This window comes from Gavia stellata, chromosome 1 (genome assembly GCF_030936135.1).
Source record: "Gavia stellata isolate bGavSte3 chromosome 1, bGavSte3.hap2, whole genome shotgun sequence".
Lineage (NCBI taxonomy): Eukaryota > Metazoa > Chordata > Aves > Gaviiformes > Gaviidae > Gavia > Gavia stellata.
Window position 1 is genome coordinate 102620073 of NC_082594.1, and position 15417 is coordinate 102635489.

At 41.2% G+C, this 15417-nt stretch overlaps 1 protein-coding gene across 1 annotated transcript; it reads right to left on the bottom strand.

The window, feature by feature from the left end:
* Nucleotides 1-2091: 2091 nt before the first annotated feature.
* Nucleotides 2092-14852, bottom strand: IL10RB (interleukin 10 receptor subunit beta). Its single transcript, XM_059822123.1, has 7 exons — nucleotides 14804-14852; nucleotides 12266-12389; nucleotides 10776-10945; nucleotides 8451-8617; nucleotides 6664-6814; nucleotides 4957-5114; nucleotides 2092-2744 (listed from the first exon to the last, which is right to left on the bottom strand). The coding sequence occupies exons 1-7, from the start codon at nucleotides 14850-14852 to the stop codon at nucleotides 2532-2534; spliced, it is 1032 nt and encodes a 343-aa protein (XP_059678106.1). The 3' UTR covers nucleotides 2092-2531.
* Between the last annotated feature and the right edge of the window lie 565 nt (nucleotides 14853-15417).

The window sequence follows — 15417 nt, forward strand, 5'->3', positions numbered from 1 at the left end:
GATGAAGGGAGAGCAGACAAGCAAGCAGACATCAGTGTTAGAGGATGCCCTGATGACAAGGTTAGCTCTACGTGAAATAAGACTTACGGCACCAGATAATCGAATCAGGATTCACAGAATGTCTCTCTGCCCTTTTAGGCTGATCTTTATTAAATATATTCTGCATTGGAGCCTTCATTTCTGTTCGGTGTGGTGTATAATCTCCTAACTTTATTTACCAAGTTATGTGCATTAGATCAACACTAGCAATGGTGTAGCCTAACAGCTCTGTCAGCTTGATGTCCTCAGACAACTGGAGCATGGTATGATCGAGGGTTGTACCTTTGCTAGGATCGAACGGATGTCTGGACTTTCTGGAAACTTTGGTGACCTTTTGAGATGCAGAGTTGGGGAATTCATTCCTATTTCATGCTAGTCGTGGTGCAGCTGGAATCTTAACATATTATTCATTCTGGAATTCACTATATAAAGGCTTTTTGATGATGATATAGACAGTAGGTTAAAGGTGGGCTCGCATCAACTTAAAACAGCTGTTTCTTTAAAGACATCATGTTCCGTATCAAAGAAAACTTAAACAAAGCGGTCATGACAAATCCTTCCTTTCCCCATGTGTCTGGATGTGTTGAAAGAGGAAGCAGTATTCTGAGAATAGAGTCCTTCCCTCTCCTCACATGTGATAGTACAACAACTGGTATTGGCAAAGACACGAGGAAAAATGCTTCCTTTTTTTAAATGGGGGAAGCCAACCTCTCGAAATTTCGGAGACGATGTTCTTGCATATATTCTTCCTGCTTTAACCTAAAAAGACTGTATCTCTGAAAAGCCAAGATTATTTTTTTTTCTCTCCCCTAATATGGCTTACCAATGAACCTGTAATGAAGTGGCACAGCCTTATCTGTGCCTTCATCATAACCTTTGAACCAGCCGATTGATTTCAGCCACATTCGACAGACAGTCATTTCTTGCTCTTCCACGAAAATCAGCTGCCGGATAGATCAAAGCAGCTCTACTAAAAGAGCGAGGAAAAGGCAGGGAAATCTCAACCCTTTTCTCCTCTGACAGCAGCACGCCAGCCAACTAGCACATGCATTGGTCATATGAGCTATGCTATGGTTTTTTTGCCTTTCTGAAAGCCAAAAAACCCCCCAAAAAACCCAGAAGCAGCTGCTACTGTGGAAGGAGGGATAGGGAACACACAGCGAGCTGAATTTTTACTGTGGAGAGGTGTACCAGAAACAGGACATCGGCCTTCATTAGGATCAGCACTCACAGAGCAGCTTTGGTGAGAGGTGAAGAAAAGCACCAGTGAAACAAAATGTCTTAAAAAATCCAAAATGAAAATGCTTCCCCATTTTTTTCATATTTCATATTAAACCAAAATATGAAGAAAATTAAAAAGCGCAGAAAAAACCATGTGCCAATTACATATAGCTGGGTGATACAAAGAATCAATGCTTGTTCTCCTTATGTTTTCTTCCTGCAGCAGTTCCCAAAAAGTGAGTATTTATGCATTAATTAACAAACCTCAAAACCATCGCAAAGAAGTTTGCAATTCCCACATCAAGTTACGATTTACACACAACTTCACTCATGGCAAGTTACTTTTGCTGACAGAATTTAATTTTTCACTCTCATTTTGATGTAATAATACACACAAAAAAAATTGTGTCACTCACAACATTAGTGAGAGTGGAGTGTATTGTAACAGGTCACATCAACCTAGATTTACTTTTTGGAATTATATATCAGTAGATAAATAAAATGAACCTACTTTTTAACTCCCACTTTAGCTGCGGAGTTTTCCACAGACTTCAGCGGACTCTGGATTAGGTAGGCAAAATTTAATTACCCATAGAAACTGCAGGGCAGAGGCTCAGGAGACTGAGCAATACCTGAACATAGAGGGCTATCTGGCAGTGCATTGGTATGTTCCCATTACCCTTAGCAATGAAGTATGAGTAACACCTTGCAAGGCAAAACACACTGAGTATTTGTGTTTGGTTTATTCGTATCAAGTTCATACCGTCATAATAACTTCACAATTTTGCATCAGGTAAAAAAATATTCAATAGAAAGATTATACCACTAGGAATATCCTTAAGAAATACACACAATTTCTCATAAAAAAAAGTCAGATCAGGTCTTTCTTTACAAAATACGATTTTCTTTTACAAACCTTATATAATATGCCATTTTTATTAGCTTTTGCAATAAATAGTTCATCAAAGTTAAATTATCTAGTATTTTTTATATATATATATTTGCTTTTTAATTTAATGTCATAATACAGTCCTAGGTATTGCTACAACTTAACAGTGAGCCACTACAAACAGTGGCAAAAATTACGTATCATTTAATTCCTCATTATAGTCAAGCTTCTTGTACTTTATAAAAATAATAGGATTCTGTCAAAAGTCTTGTACACATCTCAGTATATGAATTTTTACTGTCTTAAGAATACAGCAATAAGAAAATAAAGTCAGCAGCTCATTTCCTTTTCTTTTGGTCCGAGTGAAGTACAAGGAGGGCATTTAAGCCCTTGCTGAAGCTGGTACTATTCTTGAATCAGAATCTGCTTGTTCAGAGTCCTGAAGGTGCTCTGTTGTCTTAATGGCCTCATCCCCAGTCTCATCACCGTGATTTTTGGATTCTTCTGAAATGACAGTTAGCTTGTCATAAAAAAGATGCTCTTCTTGTGGGAGTGGAGAAAAAACTTGCAAACCACTGGGAGGCTTGCTCAAAAACTGTGAAGGAAAGAGGAAATGAGAATTAGGCTGCACCAGCCATACCATCCTGTTTGCTTAGAAATGTTTTATATTGTTTTCCACACATCAATTGGCTTTCTCAATCCTTAGAAGTCCCAGAGTGGTGACATTGTAATAACCTCTCTGCTCGCTTTAACATCCTGTACAAGGCTTGGAAGCAAGTTGGCAGTGCCCTTATTTGCGAGAAGATACTCCAGGGATTAGTGACTTCTTTGGAACATAAACTTTCTTAAAAAAAATAAAATACCTAGGTTTTGTTTGGAAACAAAAACTAAAAACGGTGACTTCACTGTAGGTGAAGGAGTTCGCAGAGAGATTTGTCAAACAGCTCCAAGAGATGTGAGTTGTTCCTGCCATCTCAGAGAACTGTCTGCTCAGACATCAAATAGTGATGCTTTAAATGTCAACCTAAACCATAACCATTTAGTCAAGTAAAGGAGAGGGAGGGAGATTTGCGGGGCTATGCAGTTCAGTGAGAAAGATGACTTAATTTTAGTACCGAAACACCGTAACTTCCTCCCACTCCCTGTTCTACTGGTAAGATGGAACTGGCCTCAAGAATCAACATGGACTTCGCAGGATGTCATGACTGTATTTTGAATGTCAACACAAGAACAGCACACCTACTCAACACAGTAATAACATGTCAACCACTCATTTTGGCAGCTGAAGTGGCAGTTCATTTTATTGGTAGTGGCTGGAGGAGTATAACTGCATTTTGTTCTTGTGACCTGACCCCTGTCTATTACTTTAGTGCATTTTACATAAGAAACAAGCTGCTCTATCAGGAGTCCTGTTCACTGTAATTACAAAAATAAATACTAATGTTATTGCTATTAGACCTTTTTCTAGCAAAATGTGATTAGAAATGTTCTGTCAGTAACCTGCAATCTCAAATGTTCATTTAGTGAAACCACTGCCTTTGATAAATGTCACTTTAGGTGAGCACGACTGACCTTTGATTACTGTGATTAACCACTAGCACAAAATGAAAATTCTCCCTTTCTTGTAAGAAACCTGTGAGCAAACTGAAATTTGAGCATATCCTGTACTGATCAGAGCAATGCTACCTTCCAACAGCTGAGCTCCAGGTTCAGCAAGCTACTGTGTGCTGAGCATGCGCTCAGCTTAAAGCACAAGACGCTCGCTAAGTCAGCTGCAAAGCCTTAGTCTGCTGCACTCTAAATGAGTCAAAATGAAAGACCCAGAGAAACTGCAGGAAACTTTAGCATACCTAACACTCTTGTATAGCCTTGTTTCTTGGAGGAGATTATGATACAGCCTTCCGAAGTTGCTGTATGGCTAACAGGGTCAGTGGTATTCCCGAACAGTAATGGCTAACATTCATCGCTCTCATTTTATCTTGAATTTTCAGATTTCACTACATTCTTTACTGAAGTTAAAACTCATTATTATATTTGCAAAAGAACTTTGTTTCAGGAGAACAAATGTGCAATTTTAAGTCTAAAATGAGACAGCGGAGACAGATATCTCAGTTGTCCACTATCTAAAAAGGGGAACCGAAGGTTAACACCTGTTATTCTCTCACTTTAAAATGAAAGAAAACGTCCTGTTTCTAAGCCATATAAAGCTTCATATTACAAATTATGCATTTGCTTTAGGAATAAAAGCCTATGCCAAGTTTTTAAATTGTTCAGCTTTTCAATATTTTGGACCATTCTGTGCAGAACAATTCAAAATGACAGTATTTTAGAGTTTATTATACATCGGTATACTTCAAAAGGAAGTCTAATTTCACTGCTTCTTACTTATGTCTATGCAGCGCCACAGAACTTGATGAAAAAACTGAGGTAACATTCATGCAAAATGTATGACCTTATAATGCCAGAAATTAAATATTAAATGAACTAACTTCCGCTACCTTTCTCACACTGAAAAGTACCTTCCTTTGTCAGCTTTTTCCAAAGTTCATGACTTTATCATTTATGCTTATTTGAATGGCTTTTTATGTTTGGCAGAAGAGCGAGTTTTACCATAAACAACAACTGTATAACAACAGATAACCAGCACTACTCCTTATAGTCTAAAACCCCCTCACTTTACAGATGGCTAACAATCAAGTGCAAATGAAACCAGGCAAAATAAAAGAAGCTCTAAAGGTTTTGGCACAGAGAGCCTTTGAAAAGCAGGCAGTTCTGCTGAAAAGAATTGTGTTGGGTAGGAAACAAACCTCTTTCAAGTGTTGTGGGAAAATATACGAAGGGCAGAAAACATGTTTGGTGAGTCGATACAGATACAAAAAGGAAAAGAAACAAACAGGAACAGCTATTACAATAACCAACATTGATCCTATAAGAATGGTCACAATTATCCACACAGGAGTTACACCTGCAAGAGACAAGAAAAAAAAAATAGTAACTGTGATTATTAATTTCTTAACATATTCTTTTCAAATAATCACTCTCTCTATGGAATTTAAAAAAACCCCACAACCTGTTACAAAATTGCAACTGCAAACATAAGTCTTTGTTTCCAGATGCAAAATACCTCTTAGCTCTTAAATTTCTAGCCTGAATAGGCTGAGGAAGTTCTCAATAAAGTAAGCTTACAAGCCTTCATATTTAGCCATTTACAATTACACATACTGGTGACTCTACATGCAATACTAGACAAATGATTAAAGGAAAAAAGATCAACAGAACTATCCACAAGGTGATAGCATGTAAAAAGCTATTGTACACTCTTTGGTGTACAGTCTTCGGTGTTTGGAGTGTAGGAGTTGGCATATAACACTACCAGAGTATAGACTTCCACTTTTCTCTTAAAGAAATCTGTAAAAACGGCAGCAAAGACAAGACAGCAGGGGACAAAAGTCTATAAAATTCTAAACTACTGAGACTTTAAAAAGATTATGTCATGCACAGGGATTTCGCAACAGGCAATGGGAATGAAGACGTATCCATACATCACTGTATAAATGTTTTAAACCAACCTACGCTTGCTAAGCACTGTTCTAGCCACGAACTAACAAGCAACACCACCACCAAAACCCACCTGCAATTCAACTGCAGTGCAGGCAGATAATATACATGTAGGAAAAATATATGAGGAAACATTTTAGGAGGAAAACCACGAGAAACAGGTTAGCCCAGTAGCTTCCCCAGGCTTCCCCTAGATAACTTCCTCATTAACTTGCCTCTCTGCCTCTGATTTTCCACACGTTATCTGAGGGTGTAAGTTAGCTGAAATACATATTATGCCTATGAAAAAGACAGTATCTAGGACCCCATCCTTTCTTTTAACTAGGGACATGAAGCTCCCTGCTAAGAGGACAGGGTCAGACAACGTGGTGATTATTGCTGGACTCCACAGACAGCAGCTAAGGTGGCATGGCTGGAAAGGAGAGCACTTTTGGTACTTAACTGCCCCCAAAATGAGAAAGAAACTATCTAAACAAAATATTTGTTTGTATTTTTGATTAATAACTGCTGTGTTTCACAGAGAAAGAGCATCATGGCACTATTGACACAGATGAACCAGACTGCAACACAGGGTCCAATTCCTTTCTCAGTTATACGGAACAAAGGCTTTCATAGGATAATGAATACAGCTGATGGTAAAAGAGATTCAGACACAGAGTGTGGCCAGTGAAGAGCCTATACTCCATTTAACTCTGATTTTCAGAGTGTGAGGAACGCAGAGGCCTCTGCAGCAAAGTAAAAGATCATGCCATCGGTGCTATATTGCTTGTAGTTTTCAATTCATTTCCAACTCCTTCGCTCCAAAGGTACCCACGTATTAACCACCAAACAGCACTAAAATAAAACACATCCGGTTTTGGAAGGTTTACACGTTACACCGATTTTCATTTTGAATGGCTTTGCACATTTCCCAGTTCCCTACAGCACGTGTCCCATTCTGATACACCAGGTATTACCGTTGTGGGTTGTCTGCTCACAAAGCTCTCCGCTCAGTTTCCCTGTTTTGTTCCACTCGGGGATAACTGCTTGCACTTGAATACAATATATCGTCCATGGCTCCAGCTGAGATAGTATTTCAGAGTTATGTCTAGTATCTATGTGAGTTACCTAATATCAGAGAAGAATAAAAAAAATTTGAAAAGCACAAGTCCAGTGAATGGACTAGCTAAGTAATTAAAATTACATTTAGTAGGACAAATCCTAGCAGTTATAGCTGCTATGTGAATAAGGCTTTTAAAGGCAGAATGAAATGCCCTACCTATGTGACATAACTGATAACTCTGCATTGATTTCACCTATGGTTAGAGTGTGAGACCATTCACACCACTGACTTTCTGGCTGCTTCTAGCAGCATTAATGAAGTTTTAGGCTGAAGAGGCCTACAGAGAAGTGATAAATGAGATCTGTTTGCAGAGAGAAACAATTGCTTAACCAAACGAGATCAGGCAAATCACAGGCAAACATAATTAAATTTGAGACAGAGCAAGGAGGATGGATGATCTAGATGAAAAAAAAAAAAAAATCAGAGAAACAAAAAGGCTTGTGGAAGCTATTAGGTAACTGACAGCTGATGCAGCTTGTTGTTTAAAGGCATGATTGGTTATGTCCCTGTAACTATACTGCCCCTGCAGAGTATAGGAATGCCTACAACATGCCCCATTACATAACAACAGATTCTTTCTCAGGGGTGAGAAGACTCTATAGCTAAGTTTCAACATTTTGAGCAAGCATCCACTTCAAAAAAAAAAAAAAAGGATGACGTTACATAGTCTATGCCTTTTGCTTCTTTGATCCCTATGGAAATTTCCCAGACTTCTGCTCTGAAGTGTTACAAGCACAGATTCTACCTGAAGTTTCTGCTTTCTCTTGTAATCTGCCTAAGTTTGCATCCCATATGCAGAAATACCTTCTTTTTTTGTAGTTTGGGAATTGAAAACCAGTCTGGTTTTTGGGAACTGATGATCCCTCATTTTCTGGAACTGAATGCCAAATAATTTTGCAGGGTAACAAATAAAAATCAGAATCATATGTAGTGAAGTCCTATTATATGAAAATTGCACTGATGTACAAAGCACTAATTATACTGTGACTGATACCTTCCAGTAAAGGGCTTCCTTTTTTCCTGTAATAGAACTCACGACCCTATAATTAATATACTATTTATGATCTTTCTCCATGCATTTTGTATGGAGAAGTCTTTTGAGCTGAGTAACATCTGTCTGTGGAAGAGGCTGTCCACGAAAGGAAGAAAGCGAATTACAACTGATAGAAACTGAAGAGGTGAAGGTGACCACAGTTAATATAAGGCCTCATGGTGGTATTCAAAGCCCAAAGTCCCAAGAAGAGCACAAATATCTGAATTACATCAGATTTGAATCTAAGTCAGCAGATACTGCTGATGTTGCAGCTTCTATGTTCTTGCTTGTATATGTGAAATACAGAGATTTGGCGGGGAAGACTGCATCGCAAATAAACACATAACTAAACTGAGGGAAGAAACTCTAACAATTTAGCAGTTATTTCTAATTATGGAAAGAGTAAATTATATCCATGCTACTGTTTAACTACAGAGCTATCTGCCACTTGCTCTGAATGCCAGTTGTAATGATTAGACTTTACTATACTGTAATTAGTAGAGATATATTTTTATTTCAGTACTTCAGAACTTCATCAGTTCGGTATTTTACCAAGAAAAGGATATATCAAAGTCATGGAGTCACAACATCCAGGAAGCAGAAGTTACCTCTTTATTGCTGCCTTTCTTCCAGTACAGTATTCTGTAATTCCACGAGCCGTAATATTGCTTTAGAGGCCACTTGTCATGTTCATGTTCAGCGAAAGGGCCTATGAAATCCACATGCAGGGACCCAGACTCTGACTTCGCTTTTACATCAGGTGGCCCAATGACTGCTATACATTGGAATGGTGGAAGAGAAGAAAGAATGGAATTCAGTTTTACGTTGTTTTCAATTTAACATTTTTACACAACCTATGACAATTCGTGCTTTAAATTTCCTTTCATGGCCAGGCATAAATAAATCCTTTCCTTATAGAACTGGTCTTGAAAGGGATTTATTTTTTCTGTTAACTAACAGATGTTTTTGCAGACTACATTTCCCATACACTAACTCAGTTCTCTTTTGCCAGCTGTAGTGACTCCTGGGAGAGGAAGAACTATTTCTATAGGTTACTACTCACTTCTCTTTCTGGGCCAAGCTGTTGCAACATCTGTCTTTTCTGAGGAGACCCTCTAGTGAAGTGTTTTAACAATTCTTTCATTGTGATCACTTTGAAAAACTGAAACATTTGAATTATTTCTGTATGTCTTAAAGATTGAGCTCCTTAGACTGAATATTATATTCTCGTATTTTGAAAATGGCTTGTCCTTATTAGGTTTTTGTGCCACTACCTAAATTAATTCATGAGTAGCTTAGTTATCAGCTACGTTGTGTCTGCAATGAGCTCTCCATTAACGTCTCCTGTAGTTCCAATGAAGAACTCTGCCTTGGCTGCCTCTACTAAAGTTCGGCCTGGCTACAGCCAGACTACCACGTGTCTAACAAAGGAAGAGCTCAATATACAGGCAATTTTGCATTCCTCTAAAAATATGTGTTTCTTTAATTAAAAATTAAAAAAAAAAAAAAATCTGCTTGCTCTACCATGCATTGATGTAATGCTCATGAATATGTTGCTGAACTTGTGAAAAATAATGTGAGGAATGGTTTTCTTAGGCTATTCCTACAATACAGTGTGGAAATTCTTACAAAAGCACTAGCAGAAATAATAACACAGAAAGGAATATCAGATATTTTTATCATGATGCCCTGCTCAGATCAGCTATGACAACATTAAAAAACCTCATGTCCCCCTCAGAGATTTGGCCAGTTGGCCAGTACTCACAGGTCTTTCTTTCCAGGTAGTTTTATATCCAGATTTTCTCAGTTCAGGAATAAGCTGCCTTTCCAAAGCCAAGCCTGCTCTGAATGCCACACGCTCTTTCAAATACATGTCAAACCACAACTCTGTTAATAATTTACACGTTTGCTCTCTGCTCTGAAAATCCATCCATACTTTTTGTATTACACTTTCTTTTGGCTGTAATTTATACTTGCAATGTTGTTGTGGGATTTTTTCCTGTGCTATGTTTCAGTGCTTCTGTTCTAGATTAAATTATATTAACATTATGCTTTTGGAGAGAGATAACCAATAAAAGCATTTTGAAAAACAAGGCTGTAAAATGTAAAATTACACTCTGAAATTCAAGGTACAGAATGATAAAATTCAAGCAAATGAAGGCAGAACAAGAAAGAAAAGGATTTTTAAAAGTTTTTCTCAAAGATGAGGTGCAACATGGTTTTGTATGTGAGGAGAAAAATGTGAGCTGTGAGGCAAAAAAAGCCTTCAGTAACATTAACTGTGTAATCTAAAATAATTTGACTTTTGCTAATGAGTAAAGTAAGAATGTACAAAACAAAGGACGCTCATTGGTAAAAACCACTCCCTCATTCCCAAGCTCAGGTGACAGCAACATGATTAAGATCTCTGTTGTGCACTCTAATGCAAGGCAATGTCTAAATCACCTCTCACAAAAGACTGTAAAGCTTCACTAAAAGAATGGCAATATTGTGCAATGAAGATTTCTTAACTAAAAATTAATATTTCTCTGTGAAATTATTTAAAAAATAAAGCTTTTTGCCTGACACAGCAATGAAGAAGAAAGTAATTGAACTTATGTAGATATATAGGAAGTCTGAATCCTTGGAAAAAAGCTTTCCCTGGCTGAAAAATATAAACTATCCTTATTTTAAGGGAAAAATATACAGTTTTTGAAAACCTCCTCAAAAGATGTTTTGAGTATCTAACATCTAGCTGTAACAGTGAATCTACTATGCTTTCTGACAGCAACTTCCACCTTCAAAAAATGGAAGTGTTACAACTAAGATTTTATAGTTCAGTGTAATTAAATTTTAAAATTATCTGCATGCTCTAGTTTTTCTTATGGAGCCAAATTGTAAAGGTGCATTAATAGCAGACAGTATTTTTTGTGGAAGATTAGAAAAAGGCTTACTGTCATCCATTGGCTTAAATCTGATGGTCGCCCAGTCTGAATAGTTATTTTCTGACTCTGCTCTGACCTGTAAAATGTAGTCTCCATACGCAGACAGAGAAGAGACATCACACTCTGTGAGTCTCAAGTTTGTGCTCACATTTTCATATGTGTCTCCAGGGAAATTGATGCTGTATGGAAGAGAAACAAAATGTATATGATGTGTAAATTACAACTGACTACATGTCTTTCTTCTCAATTAACTGGAAAAGTAGCATATCTGTTTGTTAATACAACCATTATGACTCATGAACAAGAAAAAATAGATCAAGTGTGTAAGAAACATCATTACTAATGTGTGCACACACATTAAGCATTTTATATGCATCTATAAATCTGTGATAAAGCTAGAGATTAAAATTATGATTCAGTAAATAGATGCCTTTTTCTTGGCAGTGGTTACAAAACTTGATTTGACATGTAGTAGATATCAGACAAGTCTGCAAACATTAAGACAGTATCACTATGCATGGCTTTGCTGCCTACCTCGGACTTTGTTCAGAACTGTCTTTAAGACATGCATATAAGGAAAAGCCGGAGAAAATAGAGCTGGAGAACTGACTGGGAACGGTATAATACATGATACTCTTTCTGGTTTGCATCAAAGGCCCATCTAGGAATGTTGTGATCAACAGGTAATTGCTACCAGAACCCAGAAAAATCTTTTGACTAAGACGGCCAGTATGCTTGGTTTGGGGATTTCTCCTCAGCAGGCACCTGCCTGTGGGTGCCATCATCTCCGCTTTACATCCTACCCTGTCTTGGCCAAAGAATTCAACCTCCAGCAGGAACGTGAGACCTCTGGCCTGTTGTGTGGCTTCCTTGCCAAGCTCGGAGGCAGGCAGGGAGCCCACCACTCAGATGGGGAAGCCGCCACCTTCCTCAGTACAGCCGCACAAACCACTTTTCCCAACAGGAAAGACCAACTTGGAAGGACACTGGCAAAACCAAATCAAAGCTAAATCAACCCACCAAAAACAACAAAAGGAGACCTCAGAACATGTGCCCTAAGTTTAAGGCACTGAATGAACTAGCCACCTGCCTGCAGTTCATCGGGCATTTCCACTAAGGGTGCTTGGCAAGCTGGGCTGCGCTGGTGGCAGAGCACAAAATGCTGCTGGAGTGAAAGATCAGATTAGGTCCTAAGCTCAGCAGGACTAAGTCTCTTGAATCGCAGGTAACAGCTATGTGATAGAGAAAAAACACACACAGAGCTAATAACAGTCAACAATAAAATGTGTTTCTTGTTCCAAAAAAAGTACGTACGAAGCTGCCTTGGGTGTGAAATGTGTAGAAAATGCATCTGCCCTGTTACTTAGCTCAGAAGATAAGCCTCTCACAAGCTAAAAGAAAAGGACAGCTACTGATCTTCCGATAAAAAAGGAAACAAATCACAAACACACACAACTGTAAAACGTGAACTAAGGAAAGCACAACTCCCCCAGACTTACCTCTTAGATTGGACAGTGTAACTTATATTCCCTTCATGAAACCTAGGTGCATCCCACTGTAAAATGCTACGAAGATTAACTGAAATAATTCTTGCGTTTTGGGGTTTTGGCACTATTCCAGATACTGTGGGAGCAATAAAAAACAAACATTTTAGTATGTGTTCCTCCAGCAACTTCTCATCATCCAGAACTTCCATAGAGCCGCCCTTCTCTTCCTTGCCTCAGACACTTTTTTTAAAAACAGACTTTAATATAATTAATTTAAATCCCTATGCCATCGTTCCTTCTGAGCTTATGCAACAACAACAAATTAGCCAGCGTCAATGATTTCCAGTAAGTACAGTCTTTATGATATCATCATTTATTATTCATGACTGACTTGTCAAGACTTAGGGCCCATCAGGCTACAATGCATGAACTCTCACTGAGATCGTCAAAATCAATTTTTTCTAAGTCGTGCTCCAGTAGCACTATGGAAACAACACGGGTGTGTGGACTGATTTGTTGGGGTTTTTTTCTGAAGAGGAATATGAACAGTCTTACTACGTATACCTGGGTATAAGACTGAAATAATTAAAAAAAAAATAATCCACTATAAGCATGTTTATATCATTACTGCAGGGATTAGCACTGCCATTTAAAATGCTTTACTCACTCTGTTATTAAACCACCCTTTTGAAAAACAGAGATAAACATGAAGTACCTTCGAAGGCAAGAGGGGTATTAAATACACCATACAGATAAATGTATCATTAATTGGCACTCTTCACAAGTGATGAAAACACAATTGTTTTACTTTATTGAAACTGAACAAAGGAAACCCTAAAGTAGTATCGATGAACAGTCCATTACTATTATGATTTAATTATTTTAAAATAATTCTTGGTATTGAAACTAAAATAGAAAATATTTTGGCCCACTTTTGCAACACACCTTATCAATGCAAACAAACCCTGTCAGATCAGGTTAGTGCTTAAATGTCACAGGAGAAAAACCTAATGACAAATGTTCTAAGGAAAAAAAGAAATAACCTATTTTACATGTTTATAGTTGACACATAAATACATGAAATGAATGTGTCAGTTACCCACCTTTAGCAAGCAAGGGTTTTAAATCTAAACCCTGCTTAAGTAAAAACTATGCTTAAGTAAAAACTATTTCGCAGACCCCTTTCCTGCAATGCTACCCTCACGCCCAACAAATCAACTCAAACGTGCTTCACATCGGAAAAGCAGAAGTTGCTTGGTCTCCTGTGCCCAGAACTTGAGAGACGCCGTCCCTGTGTGTACGTGGCCCCACCAGGACTGACCCACGTTGGGCACTCGCCTCCAGAGATCTCTGCCTGCGCACACACTCTGCCCCTATGTAGGGTTGTGCCTGGAGTGTAGAAGGCACCTCTGGCCTCCTGCTCCTGTACCTTCTCCTACCTGCAAAATCCCCCGTATGCAGAACGCCGAGGAAGACGGGTGCAGGTAACATACTGCAAAGACTCAGCGTGAACAACACAGCTGAAAAAGAACCTGGCTAGTACAAGGCATCTGATTTCTCCTCTCCCGCACGACACGGTCCTTGCCACAAAGGACCCTCTCTAGGGCGCTGCCTGCGCTTTGAGGAAGCTCCCTCCAAAGGTTCGACGTAGGCTTGTGAATTCCCAGTAAAAAGCATGACGCCTCTGAGGGCTCGCTTCCCTGACAGGGTCTTCTACTTTAAAAGTCTCCAGGTAGTTTTCTATTCCACACTGTGGACCCAAAGAGCTGAGAAAATGACTTCTGTGGTTTTGTTCTTTGCGAATGGAAGGTTTGTACGCAGCTCGCATCACACTCTCGGATACGGCCTGTTTTGGGCAACGTACGGCCTAGGCCAGCTTAAGCGGCCGCGGTGGCTGCCCTGCCAGCGCTCTCGCCCTGCGCGGAGCAGCACAAGCTGTGCCAGGAAGGGCACTCCGTGCCGGCCTTTGCGGGCACGGCTACGCCCGCGCTCCCACAGCTCGCGGCTACTGTGCCTGGAAGAGCGTGGTTTCGCTCCCACACGCGCGTTTCACCACTGGGGCTTGCACAAGTGTCCAAAACAGAAAAGGAAAGTTCCAGTTTCTCGGCACAGATACAGCCTTCGGGGAAAAGCAGCGCGTGGGCAGAGGAGCTAAGCCCCCGCCAACGGAGCATCCCGCCGGTGCCCCGGCAGCCCTTTGCCCTCCAGCCAAGGCCCCCGCGAAGGGCGGGCGGGCGGCCGCCGGCCTCTCCCCGCTCCCCTTACGGCGCGGCGGAGGACACCCGCCCGGCTGCTCGCCCGCCGTCGGTGCCGCTCGGCTCGTCACGGCAGCGGCGCCCCCCGCGGAGCCGCCACCGGCTGACGGCTCCTTGCGGCCCCTCCCACCGGCGGCCGCCGGGCTCTCGGGGCAGCGCGGCCCTGGAGAACGAAGCCGGCCGCCCCCAGCGACCCTTGCTCCCGCCGCCGCGCCCCGCGGCGAGGCGGGTATCGGGAGGGCGATCCCTCGCCCGGGCGGGCCGGGCCCCCCCGCCAGGCCCGGGGCGGACTCACCGCAGAGCAGGAGGCAGCTACAGAGGGCGCAGCGGAGGGCGGCGGCCATGGCAGCTCCCGGCGCGGGCCCCCCTCAGCAGCGGAGGCGCCGGCACTGCCGCGCCATGGCACCGGGCGCTGCCCTCGCAGGCGGGGGAGCGGGGCCACCCCGAAACCCTTCCGCCTTCCCGCGGCGGGGCGGGGCGGGGCGATGCCGGGGCGGTGTCAGGCCACGGCGCCCGCCCGGGCTGCGGGGCTTCACCCTCCGCCGAGGGGCTGACCGCCTCCGAGCGCCGGGGGGCCATCCCCCGCACCCCGTCTGCTCACCCCAACTTTTCTGAAGCCTCCCTCGTTCGCCATGGCTGCGTTCCCCTCTCCAGAAAGAGTATACCCAGCACCTGAACCTTCCCCACAGGTTTGGAAAGCTGTTCATCGGTGCTGTGTTTTAAAATGTATTAGCGATGCCTGGCTGCTTGGATACTCGTCTCTAAAGAGCGTTCGCAGCATACAGCCTGGCAGCAGGGAAGACAGCAGAGGGGAGGGCAGCATAAAGTGGACAGATAGATAAATAACGCATAAACAGGCATCAGATGATGCATAGTGTCAAACTTCATCTTGAGTGAAACTCCCACTGC

Coding starts and splice junctions, on each gene's coding strand:
- IL10RB (XM_059822123.1), bottom strand. CDS start 14,852: ATGGCCGCCGCCCTCCGCTGCGCCCTCTGTAGCTGCCTCCTGCTCTGC. Junction 10,946..12,265: donor TACACTGTCCAATCTAAGAG/GTAAGTCTGGGG, acceptor TCTTCCATACAG/CATCAATTTCCCTGGAGACA. Junction 6,815..8,450: donor AGAAAGGCAGCAATAAAGAG/GTAACTTCTGCT, acceptor CTCTGATATTAG/GTAACTCACATAGATACTAG.